Source organism: Staurois parvus, unplaced genomic scaffold (genome assembly GCF_062004578.1).
Source record: "Staurois parvus isolate SC_StPar_1 unplaced genomic scaffold, SC_StPar_1.0 ptg000744l, whole genome shotgun sequence".
Lineage (NCBI taxonomy): Eukaryota > Metazoa > Chordata > Amphibia > Anura > Ranidae > Staurois > Staurois parvus.
The window spans coordinates 816,762-840,858 of NW_028318540.1; the positions used below are offsets into that span (position 1 = coordinate 816,762).

General features: G+C 41.2%; 1 protein-coding gene across 2 annotated transcripts in view; it reads left to right on the plus strand.

Moving 5' to 3' along the window:
- The first annotated feature begins 2,118 nt into the window (after positions 1-2,118).
- The window catches only part of LAD1 (ladinin 1), a 182,920-nt gene continuing 160,941 nt past the window's right edge, over positions 2,119-24,097 (plus strand). For both annotated transcript variants that reach the window (XM_089654100.1, XM_089654101.1), the window contains exon 1: positions 2,119-2,216. In XM_089654100.1, coding sequence (XP_089510226.1) covers positions 2,179-2,216 — 38 coding nt within the window. In that variant the 5' untranslated portion in view covers positions 2,119-2,178. The remainder of the gene's footprint in view (positions 2,217-24,097) is intronic.

The window sequence follows — 24,097 nt, forward strand, 5'->3', positions numbered from 1 at the left end:
TGAAATGAACTCTGGACCTTTTATCTGCTCATTGTAATTGGGATAATGAGGGAATAACACACACCTGGCCATGGAACAGCTGAGAAGCCAATTGTCCCATTACTTTTGGTCCCTTAACAAGTGGGAGGCACATATGCAAACTGTTGTAATGCCTACACCATTCACCTGATTTGGATGTAAATACCCTCAAATTAAAGCTGACAGTCTGCAGTTAAAGCACGTCTTGTTCGTTTCATTTCAAATCCATTGTGGTGGTGTATACAGCCAAAAATGTTAGAATTGTGTCGATGTCCCAATATTTATGGACCTGACTGTAAATTTCATTTGAGTACAGTGTTGCATGACCGCGAAATTACCAGTTGAATAGTGCAGCACCGAATAGCAAAAAAAGGCCTGGTCAGGAGGGGATGTTGGTAAATCCTCAGGAGGGCAAGTGGTTAATCAGATACTTCACATGACATTATATATACATGGAAGTAAAAACAAGGAAGGTGTCTTCTTCCAATGTAATTCGCCAGGTAGACTTCTTCAGAGGTTCAGTTAGGGTACACAATACTGATGGTCATCAGGACTACATAGCACATCCCAGTGGGACAAGGGAGCCGAAAAAGGTGTGCAAGTGAGGTCTCCTCCAGGGAAGTCCAGAGGCTCTCTCTCAAATGGAGGGGAAATAAAAAGAAGGAAATCCAGCCCAATCTGCAGTTTAATCTTAAATACTTTGACTCAATGTCATCAGGCCATGTGTAGCGGTGCTCCCTTAGGGGTGAGGACGTGGCTTGGAGATTGTGATATACATAGTGGAGGTCTGCATTGCCTCAAGCAACAGTAGTCTATACAGCAATAATCAGGTACCTGTACAGGGTGCTTTATCTTTTTTTATACCTGTGGCCTAAGGATATTGAGTCAACTGGAACATCATATTTAAGATTTAACTGCAGGTTGGGCTGATTTTCCTCTTTTCCCCTCTCCATTTGGGAGAGGGACTCTGGGCTTTCCTGGAGGGGACCCATTTGGATGCCTTTTTCAGTCTCCTTGTCCCACTGGGATGTGCTGTGTAGTCCTGATGACCATCAGTATCGTGCACCCCAATTGAATCCTTGAAGAAGCCTACCTGGCGAAATGCGTTTGAAGAAGACACCTTCCTTGTTTCTTACTTTCATCTATGTATGATATCATGTGAAGTATCTGGTTAAGGAAAGTGTTATGGGGTTCATTTGTACTGATTGTTTCATGAGCTACTGTATACTTACAGTTTTTATGGATACAATTCCTGATTTTAATATTATGTACTAAAATCATGTATATTTTATAAACAATTTGTACGTGTATTTTTCCTGAGGGTGAAATACAGTAGCACCTGTCCCGTACTCTTTATATTTTTGTTTTTATTGCATTTTTGAAAATTGCTGCAGAACAGTGCAATTCTGACTGTGTTGTCAGCGTGAAGAAGTGTGAATGCAGCCTAAAGTGTAGCAGTAATGTGGGCAGAAACAGGGTTTCTGAAAATGCACCCCAAACATAGGTAGTAGTTGCGTGTTACCCATGCGAAAAACACACAAAAACACACCGTGCTAAACTTGGCTCATGTATAAAATTTGGTGCATGAGCTTCTTCAGCGTGTTTTTGGAGCACAGTGAGGCCCACTGAAATGAATGGTGTGGCTCCAAAAACACAGTAAGAAAATGCACAAAAGAATGTCCTAAACATAGTAGTAGTGTGAATGCAGCCTAAACAGAAAGCCATAGAAATGATTGCCTTTTGTCAGTGTACACAATCCACAAAGCACTGTGTACATGGAGTTTAGACAATGTTCCTGTTGCAGATTCATGCACAGCCACTTAGAACAGCTTATGAGTTGTTATATTGTTTTCAGAAGTAATGTTACATAAATGCACGCAAATGTTTTAGCCTAACTCTTTATGACTATGTCACTGATTTGTCACCAAAACTGCATAGGTGCCCCTCTCCCTTTAACAGCAATCAGGCATGGTGTGTCTGACACCACACACACAGAGCTGTATGACAATAGGACAGGCCAGGTACTGTACAAGGTGCACTCCTTCTTCCCTCCCTCCCACCGATTTGGGCAGTAACTTTTTGTCACATGATTCATCATATTCAAGGTGTCCATGTGAACCAGGAAGACAGGTGTATGCGTACAGACTGCAGCTTGTGGACATGTCTATCAGCCGGGGAAACTGGTCTACTCTCTCCAGGTACTTGGTTAACTATTCACACGTTACCATAGGCACATACTTCTTACTGGGTGCGAGATCTCTGCAGAGGAACTCAATCTGTCAGTTTCTCTGTAAACAAATCATCCAAGAATGCCCAACTCTGCATCTCACATACTAGATTCTTTAATAGATTATGTCATTGTACAGCCTAAGAATAATCCCTTAGGGTTTACAAGTATATAATGTGAGTATTTGTTTTCTGGGGAAAAGAATCCAAACTATAACGTGCTCACTGTCACCACCAGATTTGCTGGGACATTCCCCTGTACTAGGAAAAGCCTTAAGATTTTTTGTCACTGTGATGCTGAATGTGGTGGAGGCAGTTTTGGGTTTTCGTAACGATCTATGTCTGGATTTCCACTCCCAAGCAGCATATCCTGCCAGATATTCCTGTTTTAGCTTTGTAAGGATCTGTATATGTTCTAGAACAATTGATTTGTGAAATGCTTCAATCCTCAGACTATATTTAAGTATTAGAAATCATCTTTCTGTTATTTCTTTAACATCTATGGTGTTGCTTTCCTAACTAGATACAATAAATGGTCAATTCTAATAAGTTTTGTATTTTTGCTTAAACAAATACATATGAAAAATATGGGGAAGAACGGTAGCATACACCACATATATTATTCACTGCATATCCAGCAACCCTTTGAACAGTGTAATGGAAAACAAAGTTTGCACATTCTGTAAAACACAACATATGGGGTGGGTTTATTAAAGGCAAATAGACTGTGTACTTTTCAAGTGCAGTTGCTCCAGGGCTTAGTAAATGAGGAAAAGCTTCACTTTAAAAATAATAGCCAATCACAAGCAAGGAAAATGTAAAAAACTGCATTTTTACTTGCACATGATTGGATGCCAGCAGAGCTGTCAAGATGGGGGCTGGCCATACATTGCAAGATTTTATTTCCTTTAGCAGATTGTTCCATTCTCACTATACAGCACAGGTGGATGAATCCTTCTGCAGGGCTATTGTATTGTGACAGCCAGCACTGGTGGCTGTCAGAAAACCTGAACAGCAGTTGCATGTGAACAGATGCAGCCACTGTTCCCCTGACAATTTTCCTCCCAACTTTTTAATTTTGTTATTCCTCAGGTGGGAGATGGGTCAACATGTTGAAGGGCAGTCAATTCAGGAAAAACATTAAAGGCTAAGTTCACTTTTAGTAAGAACTTATGTTATCTGTATTTAAAGGATAAGTTCACATTCATAACATGTTACACCCATATTCAGGGTGTAACATGTAACATGTTACAAAAGGACCATCCCCTGCTCCCCTGTTTTGACAGCCAGTGGGGGATCTCCTCCCCCTCACTAGCTGTAGGAGGTATGAGTAAGCAGATCGCTGGTGCAATGCTTTACAGGCTCATGCAACAAAAAATAATAAATGCACATTTTTTTACCTGCAAAAAAATATGCATTTATTATTTTTTGTCAAAAGGTGAACTTACCCTTTAAGGTGTAACATATCACTATACAGCACCTGCCTGCATCCTCCTCCCTGCACCCACTGTCACAATCTAAAACAGATCGGCTGTGCGATCCACCCACACAGCAGTGTAATTCATTCACAAGAATCTGTGAATGAATGAATGAACACTTTCGTCTGCCACTGCTTGTAGTTCTCCATGAACTGCAAGGGCGCTGGTGAGTGCTCACATAATTCATTGACACTTCTTACAGCTTTCTAAAAGGAAGCCCGTATAGACCTATACATAGGTGTACAGAGGTGATAAATGCACAATTTGGTACCTGCAAAAAGATGTGCATTTATTATTTTTAAAGGTGAACTTAGCCTTTATTTATCTGCTTTCATTCTGAAAGTAGAACAGAAAATAAAACATCTCAAAAACTCATGTTTTCATGTGGCCGCCATATTGGGGCTGGTGTACAAAGTTGAGATTGCTCACTCTAAAAATGTGAGTATTCACTTATCCGATTATGTGAAAAGCAATTTCCGGCTTAGGAGGAATATCTAATTACTGTATGTGCAGGTGTTTTTCATTTGATTGGATAATTGAAGTGAATGTTCACACATTTCTTTGAGTAGCTATTCTCAACTCCTTTGGTAAAATATCTTCCGGTGTCAGCACTGCCACCCACCATAAAGAAATTTACAGTAGTTATTGCAGTCTTTAGAAAGGGGGGTGTCTTGGAAGAACAAGATAGGCAGGAAGGGACACGTGACGTCAGACGTATCGACGCTGACCGGAAGCGCGATCGCGGCCATCTTGGAAGTGGGAACATGTGGCCAATGTTTCCCTGATTCTGCCTACACTTGGATTCCCTGTGAGGAGGAGCTGTTTTCACTGAAATGTGTATGTGAGTTACCAACTAAAGGAGGATATTTTATACAGTATCTGGGATTGTGGATTTACTTGAGGATAATGGAAGAAAAACCCTAATATTGGAGGAAATCGTGATGAGGAGATATCTAACCCTGAGTGGTGCTGTGCCTTGATATTTCTTATATAGGGTAATTACCCATCAGTATATGTGTTGGAGAGTGTCATTTCACTGATCACTGATGTATATAGGGTGTGGTGATACACACTTGCAGTGATGTGTTGGAGCTGTTTTACACTTTGGGCTTAGGACACTATTCTATGTGAGAGTGTTTTTCATATATTCACTTTAATATATATATGTGTATTGTATGCTCGTGTATAGAGTATACACACATATAGAATTTGCATGCTGCACAGTGAGTGGCACGTGCGATTTATTATTTAAAAGGTATGACACTATGTTGAGTTTTTTCTTTTTGAGGTGTACTGTCATCAGGATTTGCGGGTATTGAGAAGAAGTTTTTGAAAGAAGAAAGAAAATTATTTACACCTGTGGGGATTATTTTTGAATTTTTGGATATTATTTTGGATTATTTTTGTATTTTGGATATTTTGATATTTTGGACCAGTTTTTTCATTTTTTTTATTTTATCTGTATGTTTTATTATTTTGTCACTCGTTTGTGAAAGGGAAAAGTTTTATATCTTTGTTTAAGATAGGCAGGAAGGTACAGACCAGAACCTACAGAAATCAACAGAGATAATTATCAAACCGCTAGGAGCCATAATAGTAGCAGCAACTGTACAAACAAGCTATCTTTGTATTGGAACAAGACGATGGGCTACCACTACAATTTTTGAGGTACCTTCACTCTTGCTAAAACTCCAGTTAATTGCAGGATTGTGACAAAAGTTTCAGAACTTATTTTGAAGGAACTGTACCTCTAGGCTCACTATGATCTGTGAGTGCTCATGATTCAGTTTCTGATTGGTATCTGTGTGAGGGTAGGACAACTGCATAGCGGTAGTTTAAAGAGACCAGGTGAGACATCTTCTAGGAATTTTCTGGTAAACAGTACAACAATGCAGTTGTTATCCAAAAGTAGAAGTTTGTATAGTAAGGCAGCAGATTCTATCCAGCCCTCCTGGGAAACTCTTCCGTAGTGTAGTCCCTGTCCCTGTTTCTCTAACAAGGATCCAGGTTCACTATTCCTGGATGTACCCTCCAGCAAGGCAGTGTAAGCACTTCTGGCCCCAGACTGAGGCAGAATCTTGGCTTTCAACACAGTATCTTTTCCTGACAACAGCCCAGGAAGCAAGGACAAAAGCCCCTTTTTTCAGAAGATCACCCAAAAACTGTATATCCTCCCCTAGCAAGCACAACTGGCAATAAACCTCTTAGTAGTTGGCCAAGTTGCCAGATTGTCTCCCTGGGCAACTACTAAGATGATTATTGCCAGAGGTGCATGCTGGAGTGTCCTGGATAAGGTCTTTTCATGACTTTTTTGTAAATTTTGTATCTTCTTGCTGTATTGCCAGGGACACTCTCAAACAGCAGACAAGCAAATAAAAAGGTAGGAAAATCCAATATAAGCAAAACTTCAATTCAGAGCTCAGACTGTCTACATCATAAGAACAACATTAAATATGAGCTAGGAACACTCCTGCTTAAGACAGGGTCCCTACACCTGCTCAAGGTATTGATGCATCCATTGAAAAAGAAATTGCTCAGCTTTTTTGCCTGTAGTACTGTGGAAAGTGCAGGCACATGGAATAACGTGTATGTCACCTATCTCAGGTCAAAGATGTCACACGTGTTAAGCTACTGATAGGCAAAGTGCTGAGAAATACTTTATAGAAGCAATTAAAATTCTTTGAGCTAAGATACCTGAAAGACAACGTGTTCACAATTGCTCTATGACCACATACAACATTTGAACTTGCATTTATTGAGTGTTTACAAAATATGTACTAGCATAATAGAAAAGGATGTATAAAAAAAAGTGTTGATTATTTCACCGTCCTATTTATAGAATCAAAATGGTCAGCATGACAAAATTAAAGTATAACTAAATACAAAACTTTTTTTTTTAATAATGTAGTATGGAGTAGGGAATAGTAAAACCCTTCTCATCATGTTTTTTCTCCCTGTATCACATTTGGGAGAGTTCCCTTCACTTTCTCTTCTGTAGACACAACAGAATGTGAAAGAAAATGTCTTGACTGAGGGACATGCAGAATATCGATGCTAATACTTACCACCTAACCAATAAAACAACCACCCCCTCAACCTTCTCGCAACTGAAATAACCACGCGACTCTCCTTTTTGGTGTAAAAATGGCCATAGCAGCCCATTTATTTAACATAACTATTACATAACACTTCATACAGTACAATCAAAATAATAACTGACAGTAATGATCCCAAGCGGGTCCAAGGTCTTCGAAGGCACTGTTATCGCATAAATAACTGCTGTATCTGACACCCAATGAAAAAGGCCCCCAGCCGCTACTACACCACCTCGGGGACAATACTACAGCCCATTAACTACAACCTTACCAACGTAACCTTATAATTGGGAAGGAACACCCATACCTTCGATGGGCCCAACCCATAATACACCACATTGTCACTCCAGCACCGCCTTCAAAGACCCAGCGACCCCTGCCAACATAATAATAAAAAAAACTAACAGAGATGTAAACTTTTTATTCTTTCTTTATAAACCCAAAAAATGGCTATATACAGGATATACTTTAAAGTAGAAATTTGGTTCTCTAAAGCACTGTGCATAATTGCCACAGTATATTTTTCCATAAAATTGTGAACTGTTTTAACCCTCTTTTTGCATCTCAGTGATGCTGATCTCCTCCAGCCTCTTTCAGCCATGTCCTGTCCATAAACACTTGCATTACAGTTGGCTGTACATCATTGCTCCCGACTGGCAACCTGGTAATGATAGTAGTTGGCTAGGGGCAGACTGACCATTGGAGAACTCGGGCACTGCCCGAGGGCCCGGGGTCAGTAGGGGGCCCCATGAGATGTCCCTGGTACCTTTCATAGGCTTTTTTGGGTGTGGTTTGAGTGTGGGCGAGGACACAGGGGCCCCATAATCCCATATTGCCTGGGGGCCCCATGAGTTGTCAGTCCCCCCCTGTAGTGGGCCATGCCTGTGCAATGTGCTTCTACATGGCCACTTATATTCTTCACCAGGGAGAATGTGACACAGTGACAATGCAGGAGCACAACTGGGAGCCAGTTGTTATCCCATAACAGGAAGTACCTGAACAAGGACTTTATGGCAGGACCATCAGTCAATATTTTATTACAAGAGTAGATTTAAACAGAAGTTTTTGAAATTACAATAACATCTGAAAGCCTTTATGAGGTTTTTGCCAATAGGCTTAGATCTTCTTTAAAGTGGAACTGCACTGCAGCTAAGCACCACAAACCAAAAATGATAATTTATTCATGTTTAATGTTTAAAGCAAACTCACCCATCCACCCATGTCTCTGTGCTTTATTTTGCTGAGAAATTATTTTGAAAAACACCCCTGGCATTTCTGGCAGTGGCCATCTTGAGTAAGGGCAGGTGATTTATGTATCATTTACTTCCTGGAATCAATCTGTCCCTAGCTCAGGCGGCTGAACTGAGAACCCTCCCTACCCTCCTGAAGACTACTGGGATATATGACATCATTTGCCTAGGCCTAGAAATAACTAAATACATTTTTAAAAAAAGTTTAAAAGGAAACTATGTACTAATGCTGGCAGCATAAGATTTAAAAATAGTCAATGTTGATTGAGAGAGTGACATTCCGCTTTAAGTGAGTATCATGCTCTGAATAGGTTACACTTCATCCTGCAAATGCTGGCCTGTACAATTGCACTGTATACAGTTGGCTGTATACAGTGACAGCTGCCCATATCTTGCTCCTTCATTGATTGGGAGATGGTGTTGGTGTCACACAGAATACTGCAACTCAGAACAACATAGAGACTACCTCCCTGCCTCCTAGCATACCATTACCTTTTTCCTTCTGACCAATGAGAGCTTTAATAGAAACATTAAATGCCCGGCAAATTTCAATTCCCTCCGGTTTACTTAAAGTGGGTGAAAATTCTTACATTTACCCAGTGAAGCAACTATCCTCTGATTAAATAAATGCTTCTACATATTTTGGACCTGTTTATCTGCAGCCCTTTAACATTTGTATAAAGTGCAGAATTTAGCCTTTGGCCACATCGAATCTGACTGAAATCATGCGACTTCACTTGAATTGACACGATTTAAAAGTCAGATGTCAGTCTGACTTCAGGTGTGAACTGGAAGACATCTGTGCGACTTCATACACAGATGTCTATGCAAGTCGCACCTGAACTTGCAAAAAGTAGTGCATGAAGTACTTTCAAAATCGGTGCGACATCGACGAGTCAGAATCGTACCGATATGACCGCTTCCATTGCGGACAATAGGGTACAAAAAACTATCAAATCGAATGACAAGTCGCACCAGTGTGACCGGGGACTTACACATCTTTTCTGATCTTCCAGAGGCAGCAGGGGTGGGGATCTGATGCCCACTGCACAGCTCAGAGAGGAGAGTGGAGTGTAATTTGAGACCTGAGTGGAGGGAAGAGACACTCCCCTCTATGCAGTCTGAGGCTGTGAATTACAGGCTGCATGCTGTAGGCCACCTCCCCTATTCCCCTCGATACCTTAGACTCGGCACAACCTAGAAATAACTCATGCAGATAGCATAGAAACTGGATTGCAGACTGAAAACGCACCTGGTGCTTTGGTTTGAGGCAAGTACATAATATAGAAGGCTATACAAGAATACGTTTTGAAATTCATAGGCTCTGAGACTAACACATAAATAGCTGTGAGATATCAGCTGGTAAATGGATTGCTGGAGTGATGCTAAGGGAGCCTTTTTTTCTGGGGTATCTCATTATACAAAATTTCTTGGCACTTAATATTTATTTATTTCAGGTACTTACTGTATATAGCGCTGTCAATTTACGCAACGCTTTACATATATATTGTACATTCACATCAGTCCCTAACCCTCAAGGGGCATACAATCTAAGGTCCCCAACTCACATTCATATACAAGGGCCAATTTAGACAGGATCCAATTAACCTACCAGCATGTCTTTGGAGTGTGGGAGGAAACCGGAGTACCCGGAGGAAACCCACGCAGGCAGAGGGAGAACATGCAAACTCCAGGCAGGTGGTGCTGTGGCTGGGATTCAAACCAACAACCCTAGTACTGCCAGGTGGAAGTGCTAACCATTTAGCCACTGTGCTGCCCAAATATAAGCATGTCTGATGTAGAAACCATCATTTTTGTGTCCCCTAGTATTGAAGGCATAGAATCAATTGGGTATTATGATCAGCATAACATTTTGTTTTTCTTAGCAAGGTACACTTATTCTTTATAGAGTTCTAGCCTAATGTTTGACAAATTCCAGAAAACAGAACTAAGGCCACGGTTATAATAACCCTAACAGCATACATAGTCTGCCCCTCCAGGTTTAAACTAATTGAGTAGCTAATACTTACTATTAGGGTTCAGAGAGGGAATAGTTTACCCACATCAAACGCTGCAAAGGAAAACTGCTTTATGCTTTGCTAAATAGCAACAGTGATTTGCCACATGTTCAAGTCCACATTTGGAAACTGCCTAAACTGAATGCAAAGATGATCATGTAAATCACATCATAATGGTGTTTTTCCAGTCTCACCAGTCAAACATATTGGCTGGCATCCCTATGGATGAAAGGCCTAGTAACATTACTAGTGGTAAAATCCTTGATCAAATGAAGATCCTTTGAAAGTAGTGAATTATCTTTGGTCAAGAATACAGTAAAATACCTGAATTTTAAAGTTGAAAACATTGTTTTCCATGATAATGATGTAACAGAAAACAGGAAAATTCTAAGTCCACTGTAGTCTTACACAGCCCTCTTCACTAGCTTAGGCCTGAACTCTTGAACATATACATTCTTTCCATACTTTTCTTCAGCCTCATTCAGTACCCACTAATGTCAATAATGCTTCCATAGTCATCAATCCCACCAAGAGACATCCTGCACACCACATGAATGACAGTGAATCTTTGACTGCTGAGGAACTAATCAGGGGAGGTTTCCTAATGGTGACAGATTTCTCCCCAGTGTGTTGTAGTAGCCTTCAGCTGTAACTGTTTCTGGAGCAGTCCTTTTAACCTATTGAAAACAGGTTTTGATTTTACATCCACTTTAATTTGTTTTCTGGATTTCTACTAGCAAAAGCCTCCCCCAAACATAGAGTTTGCATGTGTCTTATAAAAGAATATTAGGCCAAAGATGCCTACAGCCATGTGGCACAGCTAATTTGCTAGCAGACTGGTGCTGAACTATATACAGAAGATAACAATATATATATACCAGATATACGGCTAACTGCACAGCAACAAGATTGGAAGGGAAGGTGAGAACAGAGGTTTTAAACCACCCAAATCCTATCACCTTTGATTCCAAGGTGTTTGGATTTGGGTTTTGTTTTTGCTGATTTTTGTCCTGTTCCGCCAAGCTGTTGATGAATTGAATACAGATGCGTGCAAGCAAGACTATTTTTTAGGACCTTGTTTTCAATAACAGTTTCACAAAACAGGCTATGTTTGTATTTTATAAATTCTAAAGTTTGGCTTCCAAACAGAGATTGATTAGCACAGCTTATTGTGTCAAATCAATAAGTAAAACATTGTACCTTTAGTATATCTTTCCAAATAGAAGAAGCAGAGCACATATAACACTGGTCAGGCACCCCACCTTGTCTACTTCTAGCCTCACCCGTTCAGGACATTATTATCCAGCCTACTTCTGTTTCTGATGATTGGATTCCATTAATGGTATCATCAGGGGGTCTAGGTACAAGAATAGCTATTCCACAGAGACACTACGAAATGGATGACAAAGTGGGCCTAGGCATAAAAACAACTATAGAATGCCTATTGCAAATGCTGCGTGATTCATTACTGGCTTATCCCACACTTTTGAAGCATAAGGTTGCCTGGGTTTAGGTGTATGGGAAGAGCTTTGCTAATTACTAACCTAGAAACACAGATTGGACCACCTGTGCAAGGTTAATGAAATGCTGAAAGCATGGCCTAGGGGGTCCTTGAAGATGGAGAGACACCATAATAAATCAGACTGTACTATATCATGAGTGTATCAATAAGATATAAGAAACCATGACCTTGTATTGTGAATTACAAAATTATTAGGATTTGCTATATATGTATTTGGCTATAAACATATTGCATTTATTGTGCTATTTTTTCTGGATCCAGACATGTTTATTAGCTTTCTGTATATTATACTATAAAATAAACTGCCTTTAAGGCTTCTGTAGCATACTAGGTTGCTGTCAACTGAACTGAATAGGTAAAGGCGTGTGTTGACGGGTTTGGGCTTAAGTCATTGGTATCAAAATGACATCAGTTTGAAATGCTTTTGTAATCAGAGTTAAAGGATAAGTTCACCTTTAAAAAAAATAAAATAAATGTACATCTTTTTGCAAGTAAAAAAAATGTGCATTTATTTTTTTACTTGGAGCCTGTTAAGCATTGCACCCGCAATCAGCAGATCGCGGGTGCCATGCAGGACTCCTGCAGACTTGGCAGTGTATCTGTCTACTCGTACCTCATAGGCAGATACACACAGATAGGAAGAGACAATTAACTTCCATGGTAGTTCAGAAAACTACAAGCCGACAGCTACAAATGCTGTCAGTACTTGTAGTTTCTTATTCACGGAACTCTGTGAACGAATGACGCAGAGCCGCACACGGCCGTGTTTTTTTTAAACAGTGACAACAAGCAGGGGGAGAAGATTCCCCACATGCTGTCACTCGAGGCAGTGGAGCATATAGTGGCTGCAGTAGTGGGAACATGTTACATGTTCCACCCTAAAAACGGGATGTAACATGTTCCCAAAGCTGAACTTATCCTTTAACAGATTAATTTGACTACAGTTGACCTCCTTCTGACTTGCATTTGGCCTTCTTCAAGTGGGTTTTGCATTCTGATACACTTGTATGTAAGAATGCTTGAAGCAAACAAAAGCCCGCCAATAGAGGCTTTTACAAAATATAACTGGATGATAATTTTAAGAGGTAATAATACCAGGGGTAGTTGATCCAGGGAATATTAAATTGCTTCCTGGTGGATCAGGATGGTATTTTTCCCCCCACTGGAGTGAATTGGATCATTGGGAGTTTTTGCCTTCCTCTGGATCAACTATGGGTATAGGATAGTAAATATGGAGGTTGAACTAGATGGACTATTGTCTTTTTTCCAACCTAACTATGTTACAGATGAGACAGGAGTGTGAAGGGGAAAAACATGGACAAAGCAAGATGTGGTAAAATTAAGGCATGAATAGGCAGAGTTTAGCAGGCTTCTGTTCCCTCTCTGTAAGAGGAGAAGTAAAGAATCTCAGAAGAGTTTAGCAAAGCTAATTTAGCAGCACACAAAACACAGGATTTATTATATTTGAGCCACAAAGTTTGACTAACTTAACCTTATTACAACTGGGAGAGCTTTGGACGGACACAGCTGCCTCATTGTACAGTGGCATCGCTATGGGGGTGCAGACTGCACCCAGATGACACCTGCCAGAGGGGTGACACCCAGGGCCGACACCAGCATAAGGCGGCAGGGCACTAGGCTGGGGGGGTAAAATCCCTCTCTGTTCCCTAACACCGTGCCCTCTTCTCTACCCGGCTCAGCATAACAGATGGGCGGAGGGGTCGAGGTCTCCCTGTCCAGCACATAGCTGTCCTCAGATGAAGAGTGGAGAGGACACAGGTGGATTCCTTCTGGCAGGATGTGTGCTGAGGTAGGGGGACACATTGGTGAGGGCTGTGTATAAGGAGGGGGTCTGGCACATAGAATGAATAGTCGGCTTCTCTGGATCAGATGGGGAGGAGGAAAGCAGCAGAAATGTTTGCTGTGATGGAGGGAAATTGGCACAGGACATGAACTGAACTGCTTGAGACACTACAGGGGAAGATGACAGCTGGGACACTGCTCCTTATTGTGCCATGTGGAATGTGCAAGGGATCAGGAGAGGAGTCCTAGAGGAAGGAATGTCTGCAAGACTCCAGAATAAGAACCACTGCTCTGTTTAAATGTACCCCTCCATAACCACCAAGGCTGGGGGGGAGGTGGGTTAACTTTCACTGTATGACCACAAATGCAGATGGGGGGTTGGTGGGTTAAAATGTCACTGCCTTCACCAGCAATGCAGGATGGGGATGAGGGTTTACTTTCACCGCCACTGCACTCCCTCCCTCCCTCATTGGTGATCAGTGGGAGTGAAAATTAACCCCCATCACCCATCCACTAAGCATCGGTGGTCATATCAGTGAAATTTTAACCCATTATTCCCCCTTCTGCATTTGTGGTCATACAGCAAAAGTTAACCTACCTCCCCTCGCATTGGATGTCATGAGGAAATAAATTTCAATTCCACTGACCACCAAAGTGGGGGATAGGGCTAATAGTACTGACACCAATGTTGAGGGTTATTTTTATATCTACTGACACCAATTCAGGGTTTTAATATTGCGTCATTGACACCAATGCAGGGGTTTATTATTGTGCCCAATGACACCAATACTGGGGTTTATTATTGTGTCCGCTGAAACCAATTCACAGGTTTATTACTGAGTCCATCAATTCAGGGGTTTATTGTGTCCATTGACAGCAATGCCATTATATACCGTGTTATATGGGGAAAAAAAAATATTGGGGGGGAGGGAGTGACACCATGTTTTACTGCACCAGGTGACAGCAACCCTAGTTATGCCACTGTCATTGTAACTGGCTTTTTAACTTTTGTACTCATTATTTTTGCTGAATAAGGGGCCAGAGTGCCTCCAAAGTTTGCTCTACAGTCTTTCTAGTTAGCCAATAAGTGATATCACCCTTAATCCAACTTCTGCTGTTGTTAACGGCTAACATGATACGACACTCTACTGCTGCTCTTGTATGTTTTACATAAATATGTTCCCATTGTTCCAGTTAAGGGTAAGTGGCATGCCAATTAATTCATTTCAGCTAGCTAGCATGGATTAAGAATTCATTGCTATAAAACAGGAAGTAGTTGAGCATTCCAATAGTTTGACTGGAAAAGCAATAATAGCATTGGATCCGGGGATATACAGCTGTTGCTACCAGCTGCTTTTTGTAACAATCTTGTAAACAGAACATTAAAATACAAGCTGAATGTTACATCTCTAATATCTGATAGTTAAAACACTGCCCTGTTTTATTTTGCTTTTCAGACTAATTTAATATTATAATAACAGTAAATACACTAACATTAAAACTTTTTAATTATTGCATTTATCATAAGCCATTATAAAGGAAAATTAGTGGTATAAAAAAAAAGCATTTGTTGGTTTAACCATTTATTGAATTATTTCTTTGTGGTCTGCATAACTAGGGCCTAGGCAAGGCGGTGTCTTTTGCTTACTTTGTGCTAAAAGGTGTTGCACTTCCTCATCTCCCTACTTTCTATCTTCCTGCTTTTTGTACACGTTTACACTGCTGCTATTTGCATGGTTTTCCGTATTGTACAGTTGTATGCCTGATCATTGGATAGATGTAGACTACTGTTCCCAAGCATAAGTATTTGTCACTTTGTTACTTTCTTCCACCTAAAAGACCAGCTCACATGTCTGACTATCCAGCTAGTGCTCACTCATGGGGTGATTAAAGCACACCTTCCCTCATAAGTGAAAGTTCCCTGTGAAAGACCCTACCAGGACAGGGGCTTTTGGAGGGGGCTATGGGCTAGCCTTCTACTCTCTGATTATGGCCCATGGAGGAGACCGAGGATTTTGTCTGCTTCTCCCTGTCAGAGCATGGAGGAGAGCTGGGTCCTAACCCTTTGACTGGCCGGGAGTATCTACTGAGACTATGCGGCCAGGAAGTCTCTAGAACAGTGGCGCGTCTGCGGGAACATTGTGTCAGATAGATCATGCAGATACACCTTCACCAGCCGGGATTATGGAGTTCTTCTTGGGCATATTTCTTATCTCGCCCCAGCTTGTCCTCGAGAGATGCATAACGCAGCATTTGCCCATTTTGCCCCGACTTTAAATGATTAACGTTTTATATTATTTACGCCAAAGACGTGCCACTTGGTAACCTGGATGGAGCTGGATCTGTGGTGGGACATTTAGAAACAAGTGGTTTAATGTACTTTATGTGTCAGGGATCCCGGGTGTGACCAGAAACGTGTGTACTGACACAAGGAAGTAACAGGCTTCAGGAATGATATAACAGCAATATAATATATAATAAGCCACCCAAATATATAAAACGCACAGTAAACACACCAACCTTCCACTAATATTAGTATGTGCAGGAACACAGGCGTAGTCAGGGCTGGAGAGGTGGAGTGTTAAGGCCGGCCGTATGGTTAACAACCATCTGGTGGTACCTCTAGCAGTCCTCAGGACAGGATTCCCCCGGGGCGCAGAGTCTAAGTCCCAGTCTGCTTATTCACCAGGGCCCCTGATGGTGGGGATGGACTTGGAGCAGACAGGAACCAGGTCGTGGCCCCTGAGTACACCTGCTCGTGGTAGAGGGTAATGCCAGAGGTATATGCAGGTAGAGAGCCTGATGTGAAGAGGCAGAAGGTGTGAGCCGGGATGGCTGGATCCGTGCAGGATGGATGAATGGCAGAGTAATTAGCGTGGTCAGACGGGCCGGGTCGGTAACAGCGGGTAAGTGTGGTACTAGGCAGCAGGCAGAAGAGAAGTCGGGTCACTCGCCAGGGTCGGTAACAGGAGTTCAGATCAGATTAGGGATGTCCAGGAGAGGTAGTCAAACGAGCCAGGGATCAAGCAGGAGAAGTCAGCAGAGGTCAGGATCAGGCAGGGTCGGCAACAAATCAGATAGGCAGAACAGGAACACAGGATACAAGGTACAGCAGCTCATGGGAAACATACACCAAGGCACTGATCACAGGCCTGGTCCTTAAATACACCTCCTGCAATCAGCCTCAGGTGATGGCCTGATTGCAGGAGTGAGATTCTGGCTGCTGAAAGCACCCGCTGGCCAGCCTTGGTACTGCAGCCCACAAGGCAGGTGAGTCCCACCACCATTGGCAAGTCCATTCCTCACATTATGTATCTGGGGCTGTGGAACTGTTTCTGGGCATCCTGGTGGGCACAACCTAACAACTCAAGAATTATTGTGGACATGTTTTCCAGCACATAGACAAGAGAAGCAGGGTGAGGAATTCCTGTGACTACTAGCCAGATTGATAAGACTTGTCTAGGTGCCTAGCTGTTAATTAGATTAATGTTTTAAGGCTGCATTGTCATGTTTTTACTGGTTGTACATCTTATCTTATCTATGCTAATATCCCCAAGAGAAGAATGTCCTCTTGGGGGTATAAAGTGTCTAGGTTTTAATAAACAGTTATTCTTTTGGTTTTACCTTAACATCTTGTCTGTGTATGAGGCTTGGGGGTAAAGGTTGGTATTAGCTGTCGGTCTGCTGGAAGGGTTTGGAGGGCAGGAAGCACTCATTGGTGAAGGCACTCAATGTGGGTGCCAGGCTGTGCATCACATACCCCTTGTCCTACTCCCCATTCCCACTCCTCATATATTTGTGATGGTTTTTTTGGGGGGGTTGGCAAGTGGAAACCTTTTTTCAACAGGTACCTTCTCCAACTTCCTCAAACCTCACTTAGTTGAAAATTACATCTGTTTAGGATGCCCTCCCTTGGCTGCAGTCTCCTGGGACTCAAACCCAGAGATGTTCAGCTATGAGCACTTCTAGGTTTAGAGCTGTCAATTACTGGCCAGGGAAGAAGCCAATTGAACACAGTCTGCGCTTAATCAGCTTCTTCAGAATGCAGGGATCATGTTAGGGATTTAACAGACCTTTGATGACTCCTTTAGACCCCATTCACACTTTACAAATGGGTCCCTTAGTGATTACATGCAGGAGACCCAGGGGTTCCCAGGGATTAGCTGAGGGTGGCAAATGGGAGGCTAAAGGCTCTCATAGTGTATTGTGGCCTCTCACATGTAATCACTCATGGAGCGATTTCTTGCAAAGGATCAAAACAGGATGCAAACAGTCTCACCTGCACTGTGCTATCAAAAAGGTTTATTGATAGCAATAAATGATAAATGAAAGAAAAAGCTTAACAAAATTAAAGTTTAATCAAATAAATTAAAAAAGCCCCTCCCTCAACCCACATACAAAGCAAACACTTGAGCACAAGTACAAAAGCACCAATTGTTCCACACATGTTAGGTATCACTGCATATGCCAGTATGAGCTCTAATTTTGGGTCCTTCGATCACTGTTAACTCCAAATTAATGACCTGTAAAGGTTTTTAAAATGTCACCTTTAAATAATTTTAGGTACCACTTTTTGTAATTTCACAGGCGTGCAAAATGTTACAGCCTGACATATCTGCTATTTATTTACCAATAATTTTTTTTGTGTATGCACTAAAATTATTGTGGATATGTTTTACTGAAAGTAAGATTTGATAAACAGTAGTAAAAATTTCCTCCAACATAAATTTCAACTGCCCTAATTTTATTCTACATGGATCTCTGCCTTCAGAAAATATCTAATGTTTTGCGGGTTTACGTACTCCTCAGGCCTAAAATATGCATTTTAACGTGTGCAAAAAAAAAAAAAATGAAGTAGTATTGTGCATAGCAAATGAACAAAAAGTTGATTACTAACTGGTTTGGAGATTTATACTGTATCAGGTGTGTAGGTGTTTATGCTAATATACCCTTTTGTTGTTGATTGCTGTAGATGTCAGAAAAGTTAGTATGGCCTGGAGTTTAGTAACAGCCTATATGGCACTTGCTTTTATGGCTTATGGCAAATTGCAGTGGCAGGAATCTTCTGATTCCTGCTGCTGTGAGTGGCTAGCTGCATTCACTATAATGACAATTTGCCATAAGCCACAGCTATTCGCAGCTGAATGCAGGGCCAGTGATAACCTGCGGTGATCACTGCTGGACGCAGTTTGTGTGCCAAACAGTTGTGGCCATTAACCACCTGTCATTGTAGTGAACAGGGATGGCTTTCTCAGGTAGCTACTCACAACAGCAAAAAAAAAAATCTGAAAATTTCTGCAGCTGCAGTTTTCAGTAAATTGCTAGTGTGAATGTAGCCTTAAAGGTGTACTCTTTTCTATCACAAGTTGGGATGTGTGAGTAAATAGCAATGAATATGTAACAAATTAGATAATGTTTGCATCAGTTGCCAAAAGCGGTATCTAATGCAGTATCGTAAATAAATATCTCAGGTATTTGCTTAACATTCTTTCCCAGCTATATATCTGCTAATTAAATAATTTACTCGCCTAAAATTACAAGGTACTGGTTTATATGTTAAGAGGAATGCTATGTAGTATATTTTCTTAATTACACATGTAAAATATGAGTCATCACATAACTTTACCATCAAAACTATGTAAGTGGATGAGTTTTTGCTGCACGAAAATGAGCAAGTATGAATATGCCCTGAAAGTGAGTGAAAATACAGAATTCTGAGCTACTGGAACTGGAAAAGAGAGGAAAACTTCCACTGGTGACACTTTCTGATGTGTCTCTGGCGCAGCTACCAATCAGGGGTTTTAAACCTGTCTAAATTATTAAAAACTAGAATGAAAGATTCTACTTTAACCAATCAAAATTTTTTAGCATTATTTTGAGACAAATAGAGCTTTCTTTTGGCAGTATTTAATCACCACTGGGGTTTTTATTTTTTGTTAAACAAACAAAAAAGACCAAGCATTTTGAAAATGTTTCTGTTATAAAGTTTTGTAAATAACTGATTTTTCTCCTTCACTGATGTGCGCTGATGAGGTGGCACTGGCAAGCTGCACTGATGGGCACTGATGAGGAGGTACTGATGAGGCTGCACTGACATGCGGCACTGATGGCTACTGACATGCGGCACTGATGGCCACTGACAGGCATCACTGAGGAGGCACTGATATCCAGCACTAAAAGCCAGCACAGATGGGCACTGATAGCCGGCACTGATGGGGTTACACATCAGTGATGCCTGTCAGTGGCCATCAGTGCCACATGTCAGTAGCCATCAGTGCCGCATGTCAGTGCAGCCTCATCAGTACCTCCTCATCAGTGCCCATCAGTGCAGCTTGCCAGTGCAGATGTGCAGTGTAGATGTGCCCCTGAGAAATGCCGCTTACTGGCTCTCACGCTTTCAGTGTGAGGAGAAGACTACCGATAACTGGCATTTCCTGTTTACCCTGTGATCAGCTGTGATTGGAGACAGCTGGTCATATGGTAAAAAGGCGGCACTGATTGGCCGCCTATTAATTTACTTGGACTCGTGATCACAGATCACAAATGGCGCACCTTAGAGAGTGTGCGGGGGCTTTGGTTTTTGGAGGACATCTATGGACGCCCTCCAAGAACTAGCCGATCATGCTGTAGTTGTCTTTTGGCTATAACACAGTTGGGAAGTGGATTAAAGAGTGCACTAAGCCTTAACTACCGTTTGCTTGTAATAGATGAATTGTCCCTGTGGGTTACTGAAATGTGATTGTGAAATATAAGTCTGATTGAATCTTTGTTCATTTTAATTAATACAATTAAGACTATATACATAGAGAACAGTCAGGGCAGCCATCAGACGGCTTGGGGCCTCTTTACACTGATTTAGGCCTGGACCTGACCACAAACATTCCACAGAGCCCACCCACTGAGTACTTCAGTGCACCCACTTTTATTTTAACACTGTTATAACTTAATATATGAAAATGAAAAGTGTATTCCAAGTTATCAGTGCTTTAAAAATGTAACAGTAAGGAATTATGTTTTGGACAAAAAATATGAAGCCTGCCACCATGACATTTCACCTCTCCTTCCTTTACATGCCCATCTCATATGCCAAATCCTATAAAGAGACATCCCCATATAGCAAAGACACATCCCCATTCAGCAAAGAGACATCCCCATATTTTCAGCAAAGAGACATCCCAATCCAGCAAAGAGACATCCCCATATAGCTAAGAGACAGCCCAATCCAGCAAAGAGACAGTCACAGCACAGACCCACATCCACATTTAGCCCCTCAGCATCCGTATATTCCCAGTCTGCAGGAATGCCAGCTCAGCTCACATGTATAAGAATTGTGCAGCAGCAATGTAGCACCTACACATTCAATGGGCAAGCCAGTGTGCTAAAGCTCCCCCCTTTCTCTTTACCGCCACCAACCAACTGAGCTTCAATTGCGGCTCTCAGTGATGCCAGATGCAGCCCTTTCCTCTCAGACCTTCTCTTCCCTTCCCTCAGTTTGACTGAACCATGCTCCACCACCAGTCATGTGATAACCAATGCCCCGCCCACTCGCTGCCACTGGCTAAACAAAGGAAGCTGTAGCATTTAGGGATGCACAGGCAGCCAGGCCTCCTACATGTTCCCCCTCAATGGCGGTCCTGTATGCAGTTACCAGATTTTGAAAATTCACAAAAACTATACAGTTTTTTAAATCGTACATATGTTCTATTTTATGCACATTAGGCACTTTGTATGTAAAGCAACAATAATATTGTTACAAATTCCATCAAAACATAAAGCAAATTTGAAGTGATTCAGAACTTAATTCAGTACTTATTGGCCCTGTAATCTATTTTTCATAAAATCATTTCTCACTGTGTTTTTATAACAACTCCTTGAACTTTCCAACCTCTCCTTTCCCTCTCGATTCCATTTGTTTGGAACAAGCAGTGCTGGTTAGTTGGTTCATGTGCACTGCTCTATGCACACTGCAAATCTGATAGTTTATAGTCCATCTATAGAGGATGCTGAGAGCAATAGAAGGCACTTTTTTGAGTAAAAGTGGTTCTAAAGTCAAATGTTTTTTACTTTAATGCATTCTATGCATTGACCCCTTAGTGACTGAGGGTACAACAAATGTTAAGGCCGGAACACAATTTTGCAACTTTGACATGTATTAGTAAAATTGTACATATGATAGCAACTACTTAGTGTATCAAGGTGGTTTATACCTTGTTTATTCTGGACAAATTGGGCTTTCATTTGCTGGTAAATGGTAACAGATATCTCCTGTTTTTCTTTTTTATATTCAAAGAAAATCTGGCCCAGAATATTAAAATAATATTCATTTTTGTTATTTTAGCTGCACAGTTCTTGCTATTACCATAACTTACCACCAAAGAACAAAATATAGTTTCCTGCTCCTGACAATCGCAGCAATACCACATATGTTTATGTTAGTTATTTGTACATATAGTAGAGTCCAAAAACAATGCATTTTGCTTTTTTATCCTACCATTGATACTAATTTAAAATTTAATTGACATTGATACTAATTTAAAAAATGTATTTTTTTAAATTCTACCCAAAATATTCTGACCTTGACCTTTGACCCCTACCTTCATCCTAGCACTAACCCTGATGCTGACCTAGATCAAACCTTGATCTAGCTACTTTTTTCTTTTATTATTTAATTATTTTTTTCACACACTTTTGTTTGTTTACATCTTTCTCTCCTGCAAGGAGTCTTCAGTGGGAGAGGAGGTGTTTTCTCAGCTAAGCACACCCTCCTGCCTGTGTGCCTGAGCTAAGAGCAGATGGATTCCTGGAAGTAAATGCTACATTAGTCATCTGCCTTTACTCAAGATGGCTGTGGCCAGAAATGCTAGGGGGTGTTTTTCAAAGTGATTTCTCAACAGAAAAAAACCCCATGGAGACATGGATGGATGGGTGAGCTTGCGTTGAATAGTAAAAGTGAATGAAATAGTGTTTTCAGTTTATGGTGCTCAGAAACAGTTAATTTCTGCTTTAAGCAATGAAAGTTACACATGCAGTTACACCAAAAAGTTTTTCCTTTTGGGATAACGGCTTTACATAAATGGTTTGCCTGAACACTCTAACTGATGCATTTGCAGGAGAGCTTGTTCTGTTGAAAAACAACAGATTACTGGCCAGATCACCAGGAGAAAATAAAGGAAAGTCAGCCTAGGGGTCCATGCACACTGGCTTAAAAGTTGCTGCTTCTAGAGGAGTTTAGCGTTTTGCCTGTTATCCTATGTGTCTATGCACATTAGGATGTTAAGAGGCATATTTTAAAGTGTTTGTAAAGGCTGAAGGTTGTTTAACTTCATGCATTCTATGTATGAAGGTGAAAGACCTTCTGCGTGCTGTTCCCCCCACAGCCACCCCTAATATCTGAGCCCCCTCTCATGTCTCGAGAGGGTGTCCTCTCGTGTCTGGTGTCCTGGGTGTCTCTCTCCTCATTGGCTGGGACACAGCAGCGGGAGTCTTTGGCTCCGACTGCTGTCAATCACAGCTAGCAAGCCAATGAAGGATGGGGGGACTGAAGATTATGGACGCATAGAGCGGTACTTGGGAGCAAGCACACACCAGTGCCCCCATAACAAGTGGTTTGGGGGGAGGAGCCAGGAGCTTCGGTGGAGGACCCAAGAAGAAGCTGATTGAGGCTGCTCTGTGCAAAACCATTGCACAGAGCAGGTACAGTAAGTATGGCATGTTTGCTATTTAAAAACAAAAAAAATAAGCTTTAATATCACTGCAAGCTCAGCATTTAGAGATGTGTTCATGTACTTTTAGCACTCTTTTGTAATATTTAATTCTTGTAACACTTACAGTATGTGTACCAAACAGCACTGTCTTTGATAACATACATCTTGCAGAGCATTGAGTATGATAACATACAGCTCAATTGACATTCCTTCTGGTAAGACCATAATACTTTTTGGTAGCATTCAACTGCCCCTGGTAACATGGCAGTTCTCTCTAGCATCTTGGTGTTACTCTGCGCCAACAAACAGCAGTACTGTAATATAGAGAACTCTGTCTATTAACAAATCATCTATTGAAGCAGCTGTTTGCTGCTGTTTAAAATGAACCATTCCACTTTCTTACTAATAATGACAACCTACAGTATATATATATATATATATATATATATATATATATATATATATATATATATATATATATATATATGGATACATTACAACTTTTTCATGGTCTTGCATGACGCGCCTACGCACATTACACCCGTATGCCAGTGTCAAGCTTTTTTATTTTTCAAAATGCTGCTGCCTGGAGGAAAAGCGTTTAGGAAAGATGGCCAAATGTTCAGTGTGCATGAGGCCAAACACATCCTTGTAAAATATTTTACAAAATTGTTAGTTTTTCAGGGGTGGTTGGCAAAATGCCTAAAAATTGCCCAAAAATTGTCAGCAGGTAGGCAGATCAACCCTGTATTTTTTGTTCTACAAGCTATAGTTTTAATTGTGCAGCATTCCAACCATGGTCAGTGTGCGGGCCAGCTGCCGGCATCATAACAACTGATGACATCAATGGTTGATGAGGAGAACACTGGGCACTTGAGGACAACTTTGTTTGTAATTCCCCTGCCCCCCTCCGTCAGCACTGGAGTCAGCTGAATGAGGGGGATAAACTCAGGGAGAATAGAAATACTGGAATACTAGTCATT